The sequence below is a fragment of the Triturus cristatus genome, chromosome 1_2, assembly GCF_964204655.1.
Source record: "Triturus cristatus chromosome 1_2, aTriCri1.1, whole genome shotgun sequence".
Classification (NCBI taxonomy): Eukaryota; Metazoa; Chordata; class Amphibia; order Caudata; family Salamandridae; genus Triturus; species Triturus cristatus.
Window position 1 is genome coordinate 567,104,892 of NC_140580.1, and position 22,626 is coordinate 567,127,517.

At 42.6% G+C, this 22,626-nt stretch overlaps 1 protein-coding gene across 4 annotated transcripts in view; it reads right to left on the minus strand.

The window, feature by feature from the left end:
* The window catches only part of LSR (lipolysis stimulated lipoprotein receptor), a 295,848-nt gene that overhangs the window by 201,636 nt on the left and 71,586 nt on the right, over nucleotides 1-22,626 (minus strand). For all 4 annotated transcript variants that reach the window (XM_085606478.1, XM_085606479.1, XM_085606476.1 and 1 more), the window contains exon 3: nucleotides 8,153-8,272. In XM_085606478.1, the coding sequence (XP_085462604.1) occupies nucleotides 8,153-8,272 (120 nt within the window). The remainder of the gene's footprint in view (nucleotides 1-8,152; nucleotides 8,273-22,626) is intronic.

The window sequence follows — 22,626 nt, forward strand, 5'->3', positions numbered from 1 at the left end:
CATCACTAGCTTTCTATCTTCCTCTATGGTTGCTTGACTGACTATAGTCTCACCAGCCTCTCCGCTCATGCAGTTGTCAACATCAGTTCATCCTTGTAGCTATCTACCTGCCAATCAATCTCTGATTTTCCAATAAAAAGAAACCAAATCAGTCAGTCAGTTACTGAAATTCTTTAACATGTGTGATGCATGCAAACTGTACACATTTGTGTCTTTTTGGAGTACAGTCTCTGGCACACTGGCTACCATCTTACACATGGGGCCTCCAGAGAGTGCCAAGGTTGGTGGTGCACCCAACGTAGAGGTAGGTAACCACAGACATACCTACAGACATACGTACATACATACATAAAAGCAAAACACAGCCAGCTACCCACACATCTAGCAGACACACACACCAAGTCCTGGTTCTCTTGGCACACCAATAAGCCGTCATTATTTCTCATCAATCACAACCTGCTGCTGTTTGTTTAATTCTGCTGTACTCAAAGGAGAGAATGGTGTTCTGCAGAGCTTTTAATCACATGAAAACTAGGGTGACCAACTGGCATTGGTGCAAATTTAGGGCGGTAAGTGTACAAATTCAGGACAGAGGGTCAAAATTCAGGACAAAACGTGGGGACAAAAGGTAAGTTTTACAGACACATCAGAGGAAGTTGCACAATAGTATAAAAGTTAGTAAATAAACAACCACTTAAGTACAAGTCAAAATAAGTTTTATATGAGTTTGAGACAATTGTTTTTCGGTATGCGTGCAGCTTTGAGCAACTGTGCAGATCTGTGGTGGTATTTCATATGATAATAATCTATTTATATGGTTACTGCACTGGGTTGTCCAGTCTGATATTTTGCTTACAACTCCTGTTCCTGAGCAGGCATGTTTGGTGAGAGAAGTGGTCAGGAAACTTCTGTTCAGATAGACTTTATTACTAGCATCTCATATCTGAGTTCCATTGTGAGATGTAAAGCGGCACCCGTAGGTCAACTAAAAGGAGGATTGCTGTGATTAACCCACTATAGGGAAAGCATTATGGGTGTTTCAGCAAGGGGAACTTAAAATATGGAATCAGACATTGCTTATGGGGACTTTGCAGAGAGTTGCACAAGCTGACGGAAGTCACAAAGGTGCTTTTCCCTGCAGCTTTCTTAAAGAATGCACTGTCGATACACAATTACATAGTTTATTTTTGACGCCTTGCCTACTGCTATAAACACAATATACATCTCAAGCACAGCTCATGGCACTATGAGGCTCTCCCTAAAACCTTACAACTAAAGAAAAACATGCAAACATTTACAATTACTAGGGTAACATTCAAGTAGCAGTTGGGTGTCAGTCAAAATGTCATATGCATGATGTATAGACACATAAGCACACAGCAAATACAGAATAGTTACACATAGGCAAGGGAGTAGCCAGAAAATGTAAATACCTCCCACTTTGAACTAAAGCTCTTATGACACCAAGAAAGCAAAGTAAGTCATCACAACCCTCCCTAGAGGAGCTCTCTTGTCCAAGGATCTAGCCATTAATCCTTCCATCAATCCCCTGATATCCACCATTTCAAATGTACATTCTGTCATCTATAAATTCTTACATTCAGTCTTTCACCATTCATTCGTTCATACCATCTGTGTATCCATCGCTATCCAAACCTTTTCAACCATTTGCAAAACTATCCATCATCTATCCTTCCATCCATCATATCACACATCCATCCCTTCATCCACCCTTTCACTCATTCATCCATCATACATCCACCCAATTCATCCTTTCACTCATCCATCCACTCTTCCACCCATCCATCCACTCATCCATCAAACCATTCGCCCTTTCACTCATTCATCCATCCTTTCTTCTAGCTTTCCACCCTCCCGTTCACTCATGTATGCATTCTTTCACTCATCCATCTTTACATTCTTCTTTTCATTCATCCATGCACCCATTTGCCCATTCATTCTGTCAAGCATTCATCCATGCTTTTACTCATCCACCCATCCTCCCTTTCTCTCTCCATTCCCCTTTCACTTAGCCACCCATCCTTCCATCCACCCATCACCCATCTACCCACCCATTCCCCTACCCATCCAGTTGTGTACAAAAGAGGCCCATCAAGAACTTCACCCTAGCTGTAGTTCCTAAAGCAAGGGGTGGGGTGGGGTTGACTATGCCCCTGCACATACGCAATTTGAAAACGTAGTAGTTATGAGTCATGCATGATGGATGCACAGTGCCAGGATGTGAGGTGACTGTGACATGGTGTTGTTTCCAGGGCTTTAAGTGGGATGAAAAAACTGAGGTTCTCTCCAAGGGGCGTGTCTGATGTAATGAAGGGCGTGGCTTAAAACACCTCAGCTAAAAATATGTGCTGAGCATAATGTGCCGCCCGACTGGTATTTTGCTGTTTCTATCATTGCATCCAGGAACATTAGACGTACAAAAAGCCATGACCATTGGCTTTGTCAATGGATGTTAGTTGCATAAAATAAATAATCAAGCAGTGGCATAGCCAATAGGGCTCGCCTTTGGGCCGTTATAAGTGTTTAGCCATGCAACAGTTAATGTTGTTGCACCAAGGATATTGTGCTGCATAACTAAATACTTATAAGGTCCCAAAGGCGAGACCTATTGGCTATGCCAATGCTTGTTTTTAATCTGGAAGGGGTCTGAACAGCACGCCCTTCATTTCATCGATGTCATCAATACTAACAGTATTAACTTACATTTTACTGGTCACATCAGTAATAACAAGGTGTGCTTCTTGGACGTAGAAGTCTTCATCTAAAACAACAAATTGGAGACCAAACTATTTAGAAAATCCACTGCAGGCCACACTGTGTTGCACGCCACCAGTCACCATCCAGGTCACCTTATACGCAGCATGCCCTTTGGGGAAATGTTGCTTGTTCGGTGAATCTGTAGCACACAAGTAGAATGTGACATAGCACAAAAGGCCAGAAAAGAAAGGTTTTTGACTAGAGAATATTCTGAAGAGTTGGTGAACAAAGCCATAAGTATATTTTCATCAGTAATTCTTACATGTGTTTATTGATAGAAAACAAGGATGTTATTACCATTTTTTTAGCCTATGAAACGTCAGTCTAATACTGGTCCCTTTGCTTATATCATCTAATTTATATACCCACAGGGATTTTAAACTTTTTTTTTTTATATACTTTAGGATATTCAGCAATAATTTTTAGGAAGGCCCAGGTTCATTTTATGACTTATTTTGAATGTCCTGAATTTCCTAATTTTTCTAATGAGTTGGTGCCATCGGATTCAGCTTTCAGACAGTCTAAAAGTGCACAAAGTACACATTCTATTTGTGTTCGTTATTGTATTTTACAATGATATATTGCCACTTGTCGTTTACATTATGTCATTTCTTTTATGTCTATTGACCTTGTGACACACTTTTTATGCACCTAGCACTTTAAATTGTGTTCCTCCTCATGAAAGAGTCATGTGATCAAGGCCTCTTGCAGGCTGAAACGAGTCATGGCGGACAAACGGTTCCACAAATAAAGAAATAATTTTGCACTGATATCGGGTCTGCTTGCCCAATACACTGAGGACTACAGTGGCGAGAATTTCCTTAAATGTCATTTGTAAGCGCGCTCTCAGAAAAGGAAGACTCAGTGTACTGTCAAAATCACTGCTATGTTTATTAACGCGTTTCGCTTTCCCAGAAAGCTTGATCATGTGAGTATATATATATATCTCTCTCTCTCTCTCTCTCTCTCTCTCTCTCTCAGGTATGGGAATTCCTCTGATTTTTGCTCACTAATAACTTGTCCCCAATTGAAGAATCTACACTATACAGATCTATAGCTTTTTCAACTTTGGCAGTGGATGGAAAGTTTCACGTTGATTGGTTAAGGGTGTGCTAAAATAAAGGGGGGAGCGGCACAAAACGCATTTTTACACCAATGCATTTTTCAAAGACTTTTGTATCTGACGTAGCGTGAAAACAGCTTAACAGATTTACATGGAATTTGGCCTAGCTTCCCACTTCAATGCCCATCTTAAAAACGTATTTATTGCTTATAGGATGGGGATGCATGTCTCAAAAGACCTATTACCGTCTTGGAAACCGCCGCACCAGACGAAACAATGCAGTCTCTGCGGGTATTATACAGAAACCTTGGATCATCTTTTCTGTATATGCCCGGCCCTGATAAAACAGACGCCAATTTTTGAAACAAATTTTAAAGGTGCTTAATATTCGACTTGTTGGCTAAGTGGCTCCTCGATTATTTTAGCTTGCCGTGGAGTTAAATTCTTCGAAGAAGTAATGAAACTCCTCTCTTAAATTCTGGACAATATAAGTACATCTTCTGATAGTAAGACCAATTATTTATTTCCAGTATAAACCACCTTTTAAAATGGAAAAAAGAGATTTTACTTATTATAATTGTATTCACTATGTGTATTTTGTAATAGTTTTAATTAATTATGCAAATAAAGTTCTTTGACATGGAATTTGGAAGGATTGTGCATTATGGTGCGCAGATCCTTTTGGGTACTACAGTTTTTTTTTTAAAGTTAGAAGGCATTTAACTTGGTGATATATGTTGTGGTAGTTTTGCAAAATTTTGCTGTATTACTCAAACCTACTGTGGTACATAAAGATGACAAGGCATAATGTGATTGGTTAATGACTGCCTTTGGAGAGGTTAAAGGCAGCCATGTTGTTTTAAGTACACTTTAGCTGTGTTCTTCATTATGTCCTTGGATATAGGCAAGTATTTGGTTTTACATTTTTTCCCTACCTATTAACACTATATTAAAGTGGTAATGCGTAGGGAAAATGTGTAAGTTTCCATCTATTTGGGAGGGGGAAAAAAAAGTATGGAGTACCGCAGGCGGTACTTTAAACAATATTTTACAAATATAGTGCACTACAGTGTATTTTCTACTTTTTACATATTTAATAATCCAAAATGCAGCAAAGTGTGCTAAAAATTACATGGCTGCCTATTACGTTGTGTAACGATAGCCATTTGCCAATCATATACTGCCTTCCTATCGGCATCTAAAGCGGTATACTGCGGCACAATATAGAACTAAATATTTTAACACATAACTAACACCACTTACACTATTTACACATACTAACAAAAAAATACCATTTACACCTCACTTTATATTCCTGCTACATTACATCTACACACATTCACCTATGTCTGCTTCAAGTACCTTACTGCACGCCACTCCACGTTAACCCACTGTACGCCATTTTTTTTCAATGCCACTCCACACTCACTGTACGCAAATTCATTCTATGCCACACCACTCCACCCTAACTGACTGTACGCTATTCCATTCTACTCCACACTATGTTACTCCAATCCACTCCACACTAATCCACTGTATGCTATTCCATTCTCTTCCACTGTACGCTATTCCATTCTTTTCCACTGTACGCTATTCCATTCTTTTCCACTGTACGCTATTCCATTCTACTCCATGCTAATCCACTGTAAAGTATTCCACTATAACCCACTCCACGCTAAACCACTTCGTTGTACTCTACACTATTCCACTGTACGTAACTCCATTCCACGCTACTCCAGTGTACGCCACTCCACTGTACTCCGATTAACATCTATGACCCTCCACTCTACAACAATCTCGTGTCAATTTCATTGAACAGCACTCTACATTACTCTATACCACTGTAAGATACTCGACGCAACTCCCTTCAAGCCGCTCCACCACACTTTACGATCTTCTACGCTATGAGAGACTACTCCGCTCTAGTCTCCTGTACTCCACTACTGCTCTCTACACTACTCCACTGTAGGCTACTCTATCCCACTCAGCTCTACGACAGTCTATACTACTCCACTCTACCATACTGTACCAGATTCCACTCTACAACACTGTAATCCACTATGTGACACTCTACAATAGTTTCCGAACCCATAACTATGCTATGCTATGCCACTCTACGACACACAACTCTACAACATGCTGAGCTACATTCTATCACACTGCACTTCACTTTATTGAACTCCTCCCTAACAAACTCTACTACACTAGGTAATTATACCACACTGTACTCCACTCTATACCCCGATACTACACGGTATAATTCTCTACTCACCTCTATACCACTACACCTCACGGTAAAACACTAAACTCCAAGACACTTTCCAAAATTCTACAAACACCACTCCACAACACACCATTCCAATTTATAACATTTTACAAGTGGCTGTGTCTGTCCACGCTAGTGCAGTGTCCGACAGCTAAAACATATCAATTAATGTGACGGACAACTCAAAGAGGTGCAGTATCCAAAGGGACTTGTGTGCATGAGTCAAAAATAGGCCAGCTAGCAATTTAAGAAATAATTTGATTCATAAATTATGAAAGATGTAAAGCCCTAGAAGGGCAGCTAGCAATTAAAGAACTGGTGAAGTACACCGTAGGCGAGTAAGATGCATAGGCTATTATACAATTGGACATTGGAACCCATTGTATTAGATCTTGCTCGGTTTTATTGTAGTTGCATTTATAAAAAGCTCAAGTCCCTAAAGAAGAAAAGAAGAGTACTAGCATATGGGTTGCATGTTTAAGCATAAGGGCTTAACTGCTAGAGCATTGAGTTGCAGTGTGGGAAGTGTGGAATAGTACATGATTAACCAAAGTGGTGTACTTGTACTGACATCGGTACAAGCAATTACACATTTAGTTGCCCAAAGAAGTTCAAGCATCAAGAAACATGAGCTTAACATTAACTTATTGTCTTGTTTCTAGACTGGAGGGTGTGCGTATTGACTATGGACTACATAGGAGGTTTTTTTGTCATGCGTGATGAGAATTCTTATATTCCTTCAATTGCGTAGCTGCACATATGTTGTGGAGTGGAAATAATGAATGTGAAAAAAGATGCACATGTGGTTTTCTAGTAAGGTAACATTCTACTTTTTCAAGAGGCAAACTAACAACCCACAGAAATGCACTGATTACATGTATCCAGGAAACATGCTTTATGGAGTCCACCAGAGAGAAGCACAGGAGTCACAGACAGGGATGCATAATTTAGACAACCACAGCAAAAGCCCTACAGAATATACCTAGGAACGACAGAGGTCCACTGTGGAGCAACCGACATTCATTAACTGGATTCGTGTTTTATGCAGTCAAATGAGGTGCAACTGAGTTACACTTACAATAGTTACAGGCAGCTATAGGTTTTGTTGACTACATGGAGGAGCAACCACTGTGCATGCACAAGGAACAAACAGCTATGGTCAATGCTCTGTAGAGTCTACTCAGGAGCGAGACTGAAGCAATACACAAGGATGCAATTAACTATAGACAGCACTGGTTAACGTTCACTAGAGTCCACCACGGAGCAAAAAAGGACAAGCCGACAGTCATGCACTTTATAAAGGTACCCATGACAAATCCTCTACAGTCCAGTCATAGGCGATGAGGCAATCAAAAGGAAAGCACTGGTTATCCACGAAATAAACAAATGAAAACTAGATAAACCAAAAAGAAAGGGAAACAAATGGTCAGATTACTCATCACGGAGGTCAACCACATCCAGACACATTTCTCATGCACTTGGCCCCAATAGAATACTCAGTGGTTGCCTTAGGTGCACTATAGATGATACTAGCGCACTTGCAGTCGCTGGCTACTATGCCGGTCTCCTGTTCTGCAAAGGAAAACTATGAGGAACACTGCAGAGCCGTCAGCAAGGCCTAGGCACTGGAGTGAGCAAGACAAAGCAAGAAGTCATGCACTGGGCTTGGTCAAAGTAGCAGATCTGCATTTCCACTATTAGACCACGGCAAACCTTACTCATTCAGTTTACTTTACCTGTGACAAGTTACAGTGCTTAATATTTAAGCAGCATGGTGATTAGGCCTAATTATCCACACTGATATCACGAAAAGGCCTAGATCAAGCATGATGCTCAAGGTTACTGTCTAGATTTGTGAATATCTGCAAAAAACATTTAGTTAGTCATGAGGTCAAATTACACCATGTGAAAGAGGGGCCCAAATTCTGTTACGCCACAAATGTAACAGTCATTTTGCAGATGTGCAACTATCACAAATAGGACAATAGATACAATTTTTTGAAGCTTTACCCTCTCACTGTATAAAAATAACATGTACATCTTACCTAGTACAATCAGTTCAGCGTAACCTTCATTATTTCCCTGAAGATCCTGAGCTGAAACCACAGAGCAGTAATAAACTCCACTGTCACCCCATGCGGTCTGGTCAATACTGAGATCAGCATCTGGATAGGATTGCAAAGGCAGATAATGAAGTGGAGATGAGCACGTCTGGAGGTAGGAAAAATTGGGTTACAAAACGGCTAAAACGACTCTCCGGGTCCTTAACACTACAACTGTTCACAAAAAGTGTACGCTTTTGACAGTTACGTTTTTCGGAGCATTATATAGGGCATTTTTACACTACTTTCTTCCAAGTCATCTCTTATGAATGCGCCGAGCAAGATTGTCAAATCGTCTTTGATATATCTTCTGAATTGCGCCGATTGCTTGACACCATCCTACCTTTCACTCGTTAATGGTCCCAACTACTCTAACAAGCTTGACAACACTAAAGACTCAACAGCAAAAAAGTTGAGTTTTCTGCCACAGAAATTGTCCAAAACATCAAAAGAAAGGGAAAAAGCATACATATCCCCATCAAGATGCGGGCAAAACAATATTTCTTTAATGTTTTTTTATCTTTTTATTCAAAGTTATATATAATAAATAGAACAGAATACAAAACTAATATTGTGTTTCTCAGTTCATCAATAGCTATCAAGCCATTCCGCCTGTTGAAAAACAGTTGTTGGTAAACTAAAAGCATCATCGATGAAAAAACACCAATGCCTATACAGATATTTAAAAAAGCAGCATTAAACTGCACACTGCTTCGTTTAATCATTGAAAGATGGTGCACACATTGCTTCAAAACGTGTCAGACTGACATGCTGGAACTCTAAAAATTGATAGGTTATGCACAACACCACACCAAGATGACTGCCCCCTGATATGTTTAATTTTTACTTCTGTTTTCTTTGAAAGCACGTCTGCCATATTTAGGTTGCCGCTTTTTTTCTCCAAATGCATTCTTTAAACTTAGTTTACATATGAATTTTAAGTTTGTATGACGTTTAGTGCCCAAACTCACAAGAGATTTAAGACACACTTTCTAAGCCAGGCTATTACTATTTCTTGATTTATTTAAGGAACCTTAAACTGGGACTCATTTTTTAAAAAGTATTTTTCATTTTAAGAATCATACTGATTATGAAAACAAATGTCCTACCTATCTGAGGTATTCAAATTTCCCAAACTACTGAATGCTAGTGTGCATCTTTAAGTGGACAGGAAGAGTCTTATTTGCCTGCAAATTTATTTTGACAACTTTTTAAGGGCACTCTCAGCAAGAAAACGATGAGCTGATGAAAAGCTTTCACAAAATACCAAACCCATTTAGATGACATTTTACATAAAACCTGTTCCTGTGATGTCCAATCTGTTGACAAACTTAGTCTCGAATCTGACACATTCCCTGGAGATTGAGGCATCAAATGAGTAACGTGTACAAAGCTGGTAATCCTCACAGCTGCTTCACAGTAAGTCTCACCGCAGAAAGCGTACATTCAAGTGCTGCTGTGGGCTTCTATTTGACGTCACACAAGGCACTTGATAAGAGCCAAAAAGAAAGGGTTAACTTACTCTACTCTATTTTATACAGCGTCGTTTATAACAACCTACAAAGCACAATTTGGAATCATAGTATCAAATACCTAGATGAAAGAATAGGGGTCTGCATGCTGCTGGACAATAGATTCATACTGCAACCATGCTGGAACTGATGAAGTTGCTTAGGAGTAACTAACCACTTGCCCACCACCAATAACAATCAGCAGATTAACATTGCAAATTTGGCAAAAATATCCAATAGCATATTTTGCAACACAATTCACCACAGGCAGAAGTGTGTTTCAAAGATTGCCGCTGCACTAGTGAGTTAATGCGAGGAGCACAGATATGCTTTGTGAAGCAGAGTGTACACATTTGGCAGCATGTAGTCTTAAATATGATTAAATCACTTTTAACAGCACTGTTGAACTTTTAATCAGAAGCACACAAACTCTTACTAGTCAGCGTCGGCATTAGCTCAACAAAAAGAATACTAAATATGGAAGGCAAAACAATACCACAGAGATTGAATGATTCAAGATGTGATAATAATCTCTGAAAATGTAAAGTATATACATTGGAACTAACGTAACCGTGCACGAACAAGAGATTATTTCAATGCCTTAAGTGTAGCAAGGTATCAATGCTAAAGTAAACCAAAGATGTGGATCCTAGTTTGTTTTCCAGTTTGTGCCTGTTCTTGCGCTACTATGTAGAACAGAATTTAAAATGTTAACATTGGAGAACATGTTGAGTGTAAACAAGTTTATTGGTAGAGTTATACAAATTAACAGAAATTAGAAAATGGCCTTCTGGTTAAGCAAGCCAGGCATGCCACAGCATTCCCTAGCTCATATAACACGAATATCAAGTCTGGAGAGATTGAGCTGGTCCAGAGCATACCATTATATCACATCTGATGACATACATAACGGCTACTATGAAAGCTTTGCCTCTATCCTACAACACACAGGTAACTTTCAATCTCTTTATAGTAATAAGGTAATCAATGCCAACTTAAAACCTATGTCGTTGCCCGTTTGTTTTCTCATTTAGTTCCTGCTATTCCTTATTACTATTCGTTATTATAGTGGTTCTTAAACTGTGGTCAGAGCATCCTTGGGGGTCCACAGGATCTACTCGTGGGGCGGGGGGGGGGGGGGGGGGGGAGCAGACACTTTTACAAAAGGATTAAAATTAATTCATTAAAATTAATAAAACATCTACAAATAAAGAAGCAAAATTGAAACTTTTGAAACTTTCTTCCAGTGATTGTGTACTAAACAAAATATTCTAATATACAAGAATTTGTTTGATATACACTTGTTTCGGTTTATCGTTTGGAGATTCAAATCATAGGAACTGCTAAGGCCCGGGGCCCTCAGCTTCCTTTTTTTAAAAAAAATGTATTTGTCAAAAACAGTTAGACATGGCAAATGCAGTACCGAATAATACGTTCACGTTCTGAGAAGACTTAACACGTTACACTAAGCAACAAGAAAAAAAAAAACTAGTCAAATACGACGAAGGATTAACAGCTGAACATAAATGGACAGGTCGTAATACATAATCCCTGAAAAAAAGAGAAGGAAATCACGACAGCAGCAGATTTCTAGCATACAAGGATATCGGTAGCATTGAACATAGAAAATCTGGGCAGCATGCAACGACAAGATTCAGAACATATTTAGCTGATCCAGCTCATAACTGGAGCCCATATTTTCCTCCCCATTTCTCGCCTCCTGCGCCATTTAAGCTTGCATACAGCTGATTCCATATTGTATGTGGCTAGCAGCCTTGCTCGCCAGCTTATGAATGTGGGAGGGTCAGGTCTAATCCACTGGGAAGTAATACATGTTCTTAAAATGGCCATTGCAATAAATAAAAGTCTAGTCTCTGGGTTAGTCCGGGTATTACTGCCGCAATTTCTTTCTATCCCCAGACTGATTAGATCAGGTATTATTGATACTGGCATGACAAAGATCTGATTCAAAAAGGATTCGACATCCTGTAGGTATTTGGCAAGATTGGGACAGGAAAAAAACATATGAATCATGTCAGCAGCCCAAGCTGCACGAATTACCTTGTGGACTCGTCCATTTAGAACCTTCTCTGGAGTATAGTATAAATCAAAAGTGGACATAAAATATGGAGTCCTCAGGCTACCAGTTGTTGGGATTTGATTAGCTAATTCCAGAGAAGCCTCCAATTCAATACCTTCCTTGCCAAACTTTCTCTCCCATCTATCATTCTGCAGGCTCAGATCATGCGGAAGACCTGCCATTAATGTTTGATATATCTTCCCAATACGGGCTTTATTCCGGATTATATCAACCAGGGGTATGCTTCACCAGGTTGTAGCATGATCTTACCCAGAAAACTCCTAATCTGTAAAAACTTAAAGAAATGTCTCTTAGAGAGTTCAAACTTCTCTTGCAAATAATCAAAGTATACAATCTGGCGACCACAGCAGAAGTCCCCCAGGGTATTTATTCCATAACCCACCCAGTTAGAGGTAATGGAGTCTTGGAAGATTGGTGGTAAAAGCCCATGAGCCTAAAAAGGGGTATAAACATTAATATTCAGAATACCAATCCTCTGTCGTATCTTTCTCCAGATAGTTGGTCTAGCGGCCACGGGAACTTCTGCCTTAGCCCCAACCACTAAAATCCCCAAATGCTGTAGAAGTGCTGCCCAATGATAGAGGAGAAGGCTAGGTAATCCCCATCCCCCCTGAGTCGTTGTAAAATTATCCATTTGGCTGTCCTTCTAGATCTGCGGTACCCCCACAAGAATCTAACGCAAGCCCTTTCTGCTCTGGAGATACAAAATGCAGGAAATTCTAGAGGTATGGTCCGGAACAGATAGAAAAGTTTGGGAAAAAATCATATTAATGACATTACATCGTCCGTGCATTGATAAATGTAGATCTCTCAAGTGTTTTATTGATGATCCCAATTATGGTCAGGATGTTTAACTCTGGTATAAGCTCAACTGCGGCCGCAATCTTCAATCCCAAATAAATTGCTACGACAACCGTAGGAATGTCTCCCAGAAGTGCAGTATCCGAGTGCAAAATCTAGGTTTGTCAGTATTTAATTTGTACCCCGATACATAGCCATATCGTTCCGCTAATTATTTTACTGCCGAATAGCTGATCTTATATCGGTTGTGAATACAGCAATATTATCAGCATACACTAATGTTTTGTATGCAACACCACTGACCATATGTGAGAAAGTGGCTCTGTATATACTGTTCCCAAATAGGTACAGTGTGTACAGAGTCCATAGTCCCCAGAGGTTTGGCAGAGGTTAAAGTTAGATATAACCTCACTCTCTAAAGTGGTAGCTTGGTCGAGCAGTAAGGCAGTATCAGAGGACAGTGTAAAGCATTTGTTGTACACACTCAGTCAGCAAATGATCTCACACACTCAATAACTGAACTCTAGGCCAATGGTTTATATAAAAAAATATATGTCTGTTTTATTTGAGAACCAACAATAGGTATTAAAATATACTTTCTCAGAATGAGATTCTTTAGGTAAATACTTTTGCAATATGCAATTGACTTTTGTAAATACTGGTTACAGGCTGTTGCAATAGGCAACACAATTTCAAACAATAATGCATTGAGCTCAATGGAAGTTTTAAGTTAATTGCAATAGATTACTTTCAGGATTACTTTTGTAACTCCAGGACTGGATCCTAGATTCAGTCCTGGGACAGTTCTTAGAAACAAGTGATAAAAGTCGACTTACTTACTGTTGTGATTTGTAGGTGTTAGAAATGGGGGTCTCTAGTTGGCAATGGCTGGCCACTGTCCAAGTAGGGACCCTTCTTCCTAAGTCAGAGTAAGCAGCCTACACCCTTTGACAACCCCTGCTCAACCCTGTGGTAACGTAGCACGAGCAGCTAGGCTTATCTCAGAGGCAGTGTGTGAAGCATTTATGTTACAACAAACAAATGATGGACGGAATGCTGACAATGCAAAAATTCTCCCCCAGTCAAGAGATCTGGGTTAAATCCATCGTTCTTTTGCCCACTACGCCACCCCAGTTCAGACATGGCCATATGCAAATCAGTCTTGACCCTGTGCCTCATGGGAACAGTCCAGCCCGAACTGCCAAGCCATGTCTTCCCTGGACCGGAATCAAGCATCCTAGGACCGGTTTCTGGCTATCAGCCGTCATCAGCCAGGATAGCTTGACTCCAGTGGCGTAGTGAGCACGGGACCCACGTCTGGGCATACCCATCCCACTTAGGGCGAAAAGCGTTACAACAAACAAATGATGGACGGAATGCTGACAATGCAAACATTTCTCCCCCAGTCAAGAGATCTGGGTTAAATCCATCGTTCTTTTGCCCACTACGCCACCCCAGTTCAGACATGGCCATATGCAAATCAGTCTTGACCCTGTGCCTCATGGGAACAGTCCAGCCCGAACTGCCAAGCCATGTCTTCCCTGGACCGGAATCAAGCATCCTAGGACCGGTTTCTGGCTATCAGCCGTCATCAGCCAGGATAGCTTGACTCCAGTAGCGTAGTGAGCACGGGAACCACGTCTGGGCATACCCATCCCACTTAGGGCGAAAAGCGTTACAACAAACAAATGATGGCCGGAATGCTGACAATGCAAACATTCTCCCCCAGTCAAGAGATCTGGGTTAAATCCATCGTTCTTTTGCCCACTACGCCACCCCAGTGAGTCCCTTGCTCTCCATGCCACTGGAATCCAGCTATCCTGGCTGACGAGGGCTGAAAGCCCGAAACCGGTCCTAGGATGCTTGTTTCCAGTCCAGGGAGGACCTGGCTTGGCAGTTCGGGCTGGACTGTTCCCATGGGGCACAGGGTCAAGACTGATTTGCATATGGCTGGGTTCAAACTGGAATGGCATGGTGAGCAAAAAAACGATGGATTTAGGCCCAGATCTCTGTACTGGGGTGAATGTATGACATTGTTCTGCATTCTGTCCATCAATTGTTGTTTTTGCATTTGTGAAGCATTTATGACCATACACAGTAATATAATGAGGAACACTACAAATTGACACCACTCAAGTAGTTATGAAAAATAGGTATTTTTATATAGACTTAATCACAAGACCAATAACAGCAAAAATCCACAATACTATAAAAATATAATTACTTTAGAAATGCTGCAAGGAAAAATAGTTCAGGATGCACAAAATGATGTTTAGTTCAAGGCAGTGGTCTCTGCGACCCTTTTACTCACAAAGTATCTGGTTCCTGGAGCAAAGCAACAAAAATGTCGCTAAGGAGTTGTTGCGATTGATTTCCTCACGCTAGCCAGCGATGCGTTGAATCCTTACCGCAAGGGAGGATGATGCGCTGGGTTGCGGTCAGGACAAAGCGACAAACTTCTTCACGCTGATCCGGTGATGCGATAAAATCCTTGCCGCAAAGGGAGGATGATGCACCGGGCCTGTTGCGTGTGCGATCTTGCTGCGTTGACAAAGATGGCGCTCCGCGAGGGAGCGACGATCCGGATTCGATGCGGGGAAAATGGCGAACGCTCGGCGTCCGCGCTGCGATGATCCTGTTGCGATGATTTCAGATAGCGGGCGTTTTCAGGCCCGCAGACAGGTGCTGCGACGATCTTCGTGGTTAGCGAGCGCTCGGCGACAGCGGAGCGGCGATTTTTCTCACGCTCACCAGCTGCAGCGGCCCGCTAACGGAGGTTAGCGACGATTTTCAGCGCTCTCTTCTCAACAGTAGAAATAGAGGTCCTGGAACACACAGGAGCCTCACCTGCAGATAGTAATCCTCGCTGGGAGGAAACAGGAGGCTGATGGTGGAGTCTGATGTGCCTGAGACTCCAGCAGGAGGCTAGCTCTCTCCTAGCCCTTGAGTAGTTGCTGTAGCAAAAGAAATAAAGTTCCTTTCCTCTTCTTGAAGTCCAGTAGTAACAGCTGCAGGCCAGTCCCAGAAACAGCACACAAGGCACAAGGACAGTCCTTCTCTTGCAGATTCCTGTAGCCACACGGACAGAGGTTCTTCTTGTTATCCAGGAGCAATACAAATTGTAGGGGTTCGTGCACAAATATTTATACCCCCAAAGTCTTTGTTCTTAGGGGTCCCAAGCCTCTGAATGCAGCCAGAACCAGTTTTGCCCAGCCCTGGAGCTCTTTGTTGATCAGGCTGCATCCTTCCTTTCAGAAAGAGGGGGTCTGCCTCAGACGCACAGTGGGAGGTGGAGCCAGCTTTCACCTTGCCAGGCACAGCCCTATTAAAGTGCAGGAGCTACCCCTCCCCTCACACCTAGGCAGGTCGCTCTATTCAACCCAGGTCTGACTCAGCCTGCCCTGTCCCTCCAAAACCAGACAGCCAATACACATAATAGCTGAGCAACTGGAAGGCTTAGGCAAGAAAGTACCTATACTCTAAAAGTGGTAGTTTCAAACACAGAATATAAAAATAACCTTCACTAAAAGATGTATTTTAATATTCTGAGCTCAGGCATACTAGATTCGTTTTTCTACCATGTTCTGTGGGTCAGTTAGGACTATAGGATGTAATAGCCCAGACCTCCCATTCTGGCCTATGGAGAACAGGTAGCCTTACAGTAGTGAAAAACGAAATTGGGTGTAATTCACTACTAGGACATGCTACATACAACAGGGCATGTCCTACCTTACACATACAACGCGCCCTATCATAAGGGGGGCTTACATGATGCCAAGGGAAGGTTTTAGGGGCTGGGAAGCGGGTGCACTTCACAGCCAAGATGGCAGTTCTGGACTGCACGCAGACACTGCAGTGGCAGGTCTGAGACACACTTTACAAGCTGCTTCTGTGGGTGGCACAAACCAGTGCTGCAGGCCCACCAGCAGCATTCGGTTTACCAGCCCTGGGCACACACCGGCCACGCTACTAGGGACTAACAGGTAAACTGAATAAGCCAATCATGGATGTACCAATTCATATGTCATCTTTACAAAGGGAGCATTCGCGCTGTGGCACTGAATGGCAGCGGCACAGCGCCCAGAGCATCTATAACCAGCAAAAACAGAGGAGACACAGCGAAAAAAGGAAGGGAGGCTCACGCCAATGGTGCCAGGTCTAACAGTAGGCAATATTTTGCCATTTTAAAAGTTGACACTTAGAAGAAATTTCATAGAAAACAGTCAATGATTCCCTATGGGAGAAAATTCAAGTTACAGGTATAATATGTTCTCGTTAATTTTGTAATCCAGTACTGGGCTCCTGGGACCTCTATCTAAAAAAGGTTTTCAGTTGGTACGATTTTTAAAGAAAATTTGAAGTTTGCAAAAATCAACACTTAGAAGAAATTTCACAGACAAACAGTCAATGGTTTCCAATGGAAGAAAATTGGGTTACTGGTAAGTACGGTTGTCAATATTTTTCAGGGTCAGTGCTGGGCACCAAGATCCAGTACTGGGATCTCTCCTAATAGCCAGTGAGTATTTTCGTTACTCGGTTGATTTTTGGTGAATATTTTAAGTTTTAGAAACTCCACACTTAGAAGAAATTTCAGAAGAAACCAGTCAATGTTAGCCTATGGAGGAAAATTGGGTTATCGGTTTTTGGGTAAGTATTTGACTGGTAGAGTTAAGGTTCTGGGCACAGACTCCGGGGTCTCCCATCAGGTAGGTACAGTTGTTACACCCTCAGCGGCACAGGGGCAGTCGGGTGCAGAGTGAGTTAGGCCCAATGTTATCCTATGGGAGGCAGGGGGCCTTGGGTGGTGGCTGCTGACTAGCAGGCCACGCAGCTGTGGGAGCTGGGCTCCTGGTCACTTGCTCAGGGCAAATGGGTAAGTAAATAGGTGTAGAGGTTACACTGCCAGGGCCACTTGGGCGGCTGGGTGCAGGGTGCTTTTGAGCCTTCGGGCGCTCAATGGATTTCAAAGGGAAAGCTCCTGGCTGAACAAGGCTACAAGCTCGGGGACGAAGATTCTTCAGGTGCCACCACCACTTCGAGAGGCAAGTTGGGTAGTTGGAGGATAGGTAGGTACCCAGGAGTTGGGCACAGGGGGCCACAGGGCGCAGGGGTGCAGGGGTGCAGGGGTGCCTTTTGGTGTCGGGAAATCTTACCCTCTGTTGATAGCGGTTGGGGGGGGGGGGGGGGGGGGGTACCTGGTTCTGAGGCTGCTGGCGTCGTCCGGAGCATCAAGGTGAGTCCTTGGGTGCCGGATTCGGGGTCACAGTCACCGGGGGTACGTCCTCGGGGTCTTTGGTCACTCCGGAACAGGCCAGGCTTGGCAGGTGCAGAGTTCGCGGTTCCGGGCTCATGCCAGGGGTTAGAAGCTGGTTTTGAGCAGAGCCTCTGCTCATGGGAGTCCCAGGTGCTTAGAACCAAAAGGTAGCCAGGTCCTCCGGGGTTTGAGAGGTTGCTGGCCACAGGAGGTGCCGGGATGTAGCAAGAGCAGGTTCGAGGGTCGACAGGCCGGTAGGGCTGGGGCCAAAGCAGTTGGTGTCTTCCTCTTCTTAGCAGCTGCACGGCAGGTCTTCTTTCTTCTTGCTCTTCTTTGTTTTTCGGAATTTGGAATCTAAGGAAGAAAGGTTCAGCGTGCCCCTAAATACTAGATTTAGGGGCATTACAGGTAGGTAGAGGGCAGGGACCAATGGGTCCCTGTCCTGGGGTGGGTACATCCCCTATTCTGCCACTCTCCTGTGGGAGGGGGGCAGTAGCCTAGTCCTGATTGGGCAGGGCCTCCCATCTTCAAGATGGTGAGGGCCCGGAGAGGTGTTTCACCTCGCCTCCCCCACCTGAGGGGTGGGGTTGGCAGGCTGGCACATCCCCTGTTCTTATTTGGGGTTTCCGGCCAGGCTTCCTGCCAGAGTGGGGGCAGCAAGTGGCCTGGGGAAGCTCACAGAGGCGGCATGCCTTTGAAGCTTCCCCCTGCCCATCCTGGGGGAGGAGACCTAGCACCTCGCCCAGGATGTGCATTGTTGCAGGCCCAGGAGAGCGGGGCTCTCCTACCCAGGGGTCCAGCAACATGTCTGCTGTGTGGAAGCCTAGGCAGCCTCTCATACCAGACGTGGATTGTACGTTATGTTTCAGGGGGCATCTCTAAGATGCACTCTGTGGTGCTTTGTACATTGAATCCCACACTGGCATCAGTGTGGGTTTAATGTGCTGAGAAGTTTGATACCAAACTTCTCAGTCTTCAGTGTTGCCATTATGGTGCTGTGGAGTTCGTGTTTGACGAGCTCTCAGCACCATGTACTCTTAAATGGCAGCACCGCACTTAGACCCCAGGAATGGACCTGGGTACTGTAGGGGCACAGGGCTCATGCTCCTGTGCCCACACCACTGGCATAGGACACCCATCTAGAGGGGTGGCTGATGTATGCCAGGGCAGTGTAGGTGGTGGGCATGGCACACAGGGATGTGCGCCATGTCGACTCGTTGTTTTGTCTTGTACCCAGACACTCAGCCTGCAAGGGCAGTGTGTGTGTTAGGGTACAGGGCCTCTAAGGGTGGCACAATGAGTGCTGCAGCCCTTAGAGGCCTTCCCTGGTCACAAGGCCCTGGATACCTAGGGTACCATTTACCAGGGGCTGACATGTGGCCAGGGTTTGCCAATTTGGGTTTGAGGGTTTTAGGGAAGGAACATAGGCCCTGGGCACCTGATTGGCAGGAGTCCAGGTCACACTCAAAGTACATTCAGCAAAAAGTGGGGGCATACCATGCAAGAAAGATGGAACTTTCTCACACCATAACAGATTTAATCTTCTCATTTGCATCAAATTGTTTAAGAAAAGGGTAAATACAAAATGAAAATAATAAAGGGGTACAGAGGCATCCCTGCCGGGTTCCTCTGCTTATGCTAAATGAATTGGATTCCTGCCCGGATATGCGAATACGAACCTCAGGGTGTACATAGAGTGCATTTAGTGCCAGGACAAAATCATTGGATAGGCCCTTTGATTGTAAGGCTGACCAGAGAAACATGAAGATGCACCCCCAACAACTTGGGGTGTGTCCCCCAGGCGCGAAAATAGTCCTCCAAAATGGGTTTCAAATGTTTGTCAAAAGGATTATACTGGATTCTTCAATATGTTGAAAAACTTTATTTGTAATTCAAATTCATCATGAGCGTTTTTCACTTCAAACGCATTACGGAGATCATGACATTAGTTGTATATTCCCAATGCATTTCGGCATAAATCAGGGGAACTCTAAAAAACGATAAAGAGAACAATAAGCGCTATGTATGAGGTCTGGTGATTACTCGTGCGTTAAAAAGCGGAAAAAAGGAGTGACTTGAAACGGGTAAGTTGTGACGCATAAACGATGTGGTAAAAGTGAAAAAGGTTGATGCGAGAATGGTGAATTACCCGTGAGGGTTATGAGAAACTGCCTTGAATCCAGAGGCGGATGACAACGATTAAACCGACGTTATATTGCAGCTATTAGAAAGTTTGAACGTGATTTAGTATCGAAGTGAACTTTCCCGTAACGGGCGATGTAAATGAATCAAGGTTTACAAAGGGTGATAGGTTAATGATAAAGCGTGAAAGCATTCAAGAATGGTGATAGAAATTGCACTTACCCAATGTGAAAAGCGTTGTCGTGTGCTCTCGCATTCGATCACGAACGTAATGGTGGTTGTGAATCGGGATTCGGATGCGGAAGTTAAAAAATGCTAAAGGCGTGTGACGTGGTAAAACATAGTGCACATAGAAATAGGACGAGTGTTAAATTACGGAACAAACGAGAAAGGACTAACCTGATAGTATGAAAAAAAGGTACATCCATGGGGAATTGTGCCGCCCCAGCGTATGCCAACATCTTCATGAATCAATTTGAAGAAGACCATATCCTTAACACACCAGCATGGACCAACCATTTAAAATTATATCTCAGATTCATAGACGACATCTTCATGATATGGAACGGCCCTATTCACATTCTCAAAGACCAACTCAACAATCTCAATCAAATTGATCAACGTTTACAATTCACCTTCAACATTGATGCAGACACCATCAACTTCTTGGACATTACAATTACCAAAACATCCACAGGATTAGAAACTGATCTATACAGGAAAAGCACCGACAGGAATAATACTCTTCATTTTCAAAGCTTTCACCCTCTACCTCTCAAGCAACACCTTCCTTATTCGCAAATGCTTTGAATAAAGAGAATCGTATCCAACCCTAACAAATCCATCAACCAACTTAACTCTTACACAAAGATTCAAATCCCGTGGTTACCCTGATCAAGTACTACAAAAGGCTCAAGAAAGATCAACTACTAAAAATCGTGATGAACTTCTTACCATTCAACCCAAACCCATCAAAAATCAAATCACGGTAGTATCTAAATACTCTACCATCAGCACTAACTACAAACGAATCATAAAAAAGCATTGGCAACTACTCAAACTGGAGCAGGATTTTAACCACATCTTCGATCAAGAACCAATCTTTGCCTACACAAGAAACAAAAACATAGGCGAAATACTCAATCAACCAAATCAACCACTTTCAAGTTTATCATTCAAAGGAACTATTCCTTGCTTAAACTGTAACAGTTGCAACAATGTTATGAAAGGCGATCACATCACACATCCAATGAAAGGACACAAAATCAAAATCAAAACCACGGCTACCTGTGACACCTCTAATGTCGTATATATGCTTAAATGCCCTTGCGGCAAAGTATACGTTGGGCAGACCGAAAGGAAAATTAAAATCAGACTGAATGAACACAAGTCTAACATCAGAACCAAACAACAAAAATCATCAGTCGCACAGCATTTTTTGGAAGCCGGGCATAACATCAGCCAATTGAAATTTTGTATCCTAGAGACCGTCGCTAAAAGTGAAGGAAGAGACAATCACAACTTTCTCCTTAAGAGAGAGAACCACTGGATATATTTGTTAAACTCCATGAAACCAGATGGTTTAAATGACCGCACAGTACTCTTATGTTATTTGTAATTTTTCTAAGTACTTTTTGATCTCGAATGCTCTATACTTTTTGTATAGTTACCAATCGCTTTGTCTCCAAAACCACACCGAAAAATGCAGTTTCTCATTTCATTTACCTTCCTTATTATTGTATATAGAACCATCCATAACATTGCTTATATTGATGTTTCTGTTCTTGTGTGTTACATTGCCTTAATACAGTGATACCACGCATCCTAAAATAACATTCAAGGTCCCTTAGATCTGCGTTAACTTATTCTTTACGGTGATAACACAACCCTTTTTTTCATACTATCAGGTTAGTCCTTTCTCGTTTGTTCCGTAATTTAACACTCGTCCTATTTCTATGTGCACTATGTTTTACCACGTCACACGTCTTTAGCATTAGTCACAAGTCTAACATCAGAACCAAACAACAAAAATCATCAGTCGCACAGCATTTTTTGGAAGCCGGGCATAACATCAGCCAATTGAAATTTTGTATCCTAGAGACCGTCGCTAAAAGTGAAGGAAGAGACAATCGCAACTTTCTCCTTAGACTATTTTCGCGCCTGGGGGACACACCCCAAGTTGATGGGGGTGCATCTTCATATTTACACACGCCCTATTTCGGAGGACGAACCCCGGAGCACGCCACAAACAACAAACCACCACTGAACTATTAGGTTGTGCACGTACCAAATCCATTTTCTTTTGACCAGAGAAACACCCAGGAGACCCTGTTGAAAGCTTTCTCTGCATCCAACAGGATCATCTCGAGAGGTATCTTCTTAACCTGGGCCCGATCAAACAGAGCTATAGCACGTCAAATGTGGTCTGATGTATCCCGGCCAGGGATAAACCTGTGTTTGCGAATGGTGACCAATGGGGTGATTACCTTGCCCAGCCTTAGAGCCATAATTTTAGAATAAATTTTACTATCAGCACAATTCAGGGAAATAGGTCTGTAATTTGACGGGTTGAGCTTGGTTGGTCCTTTTTAAAAAAAAAAAAAATACT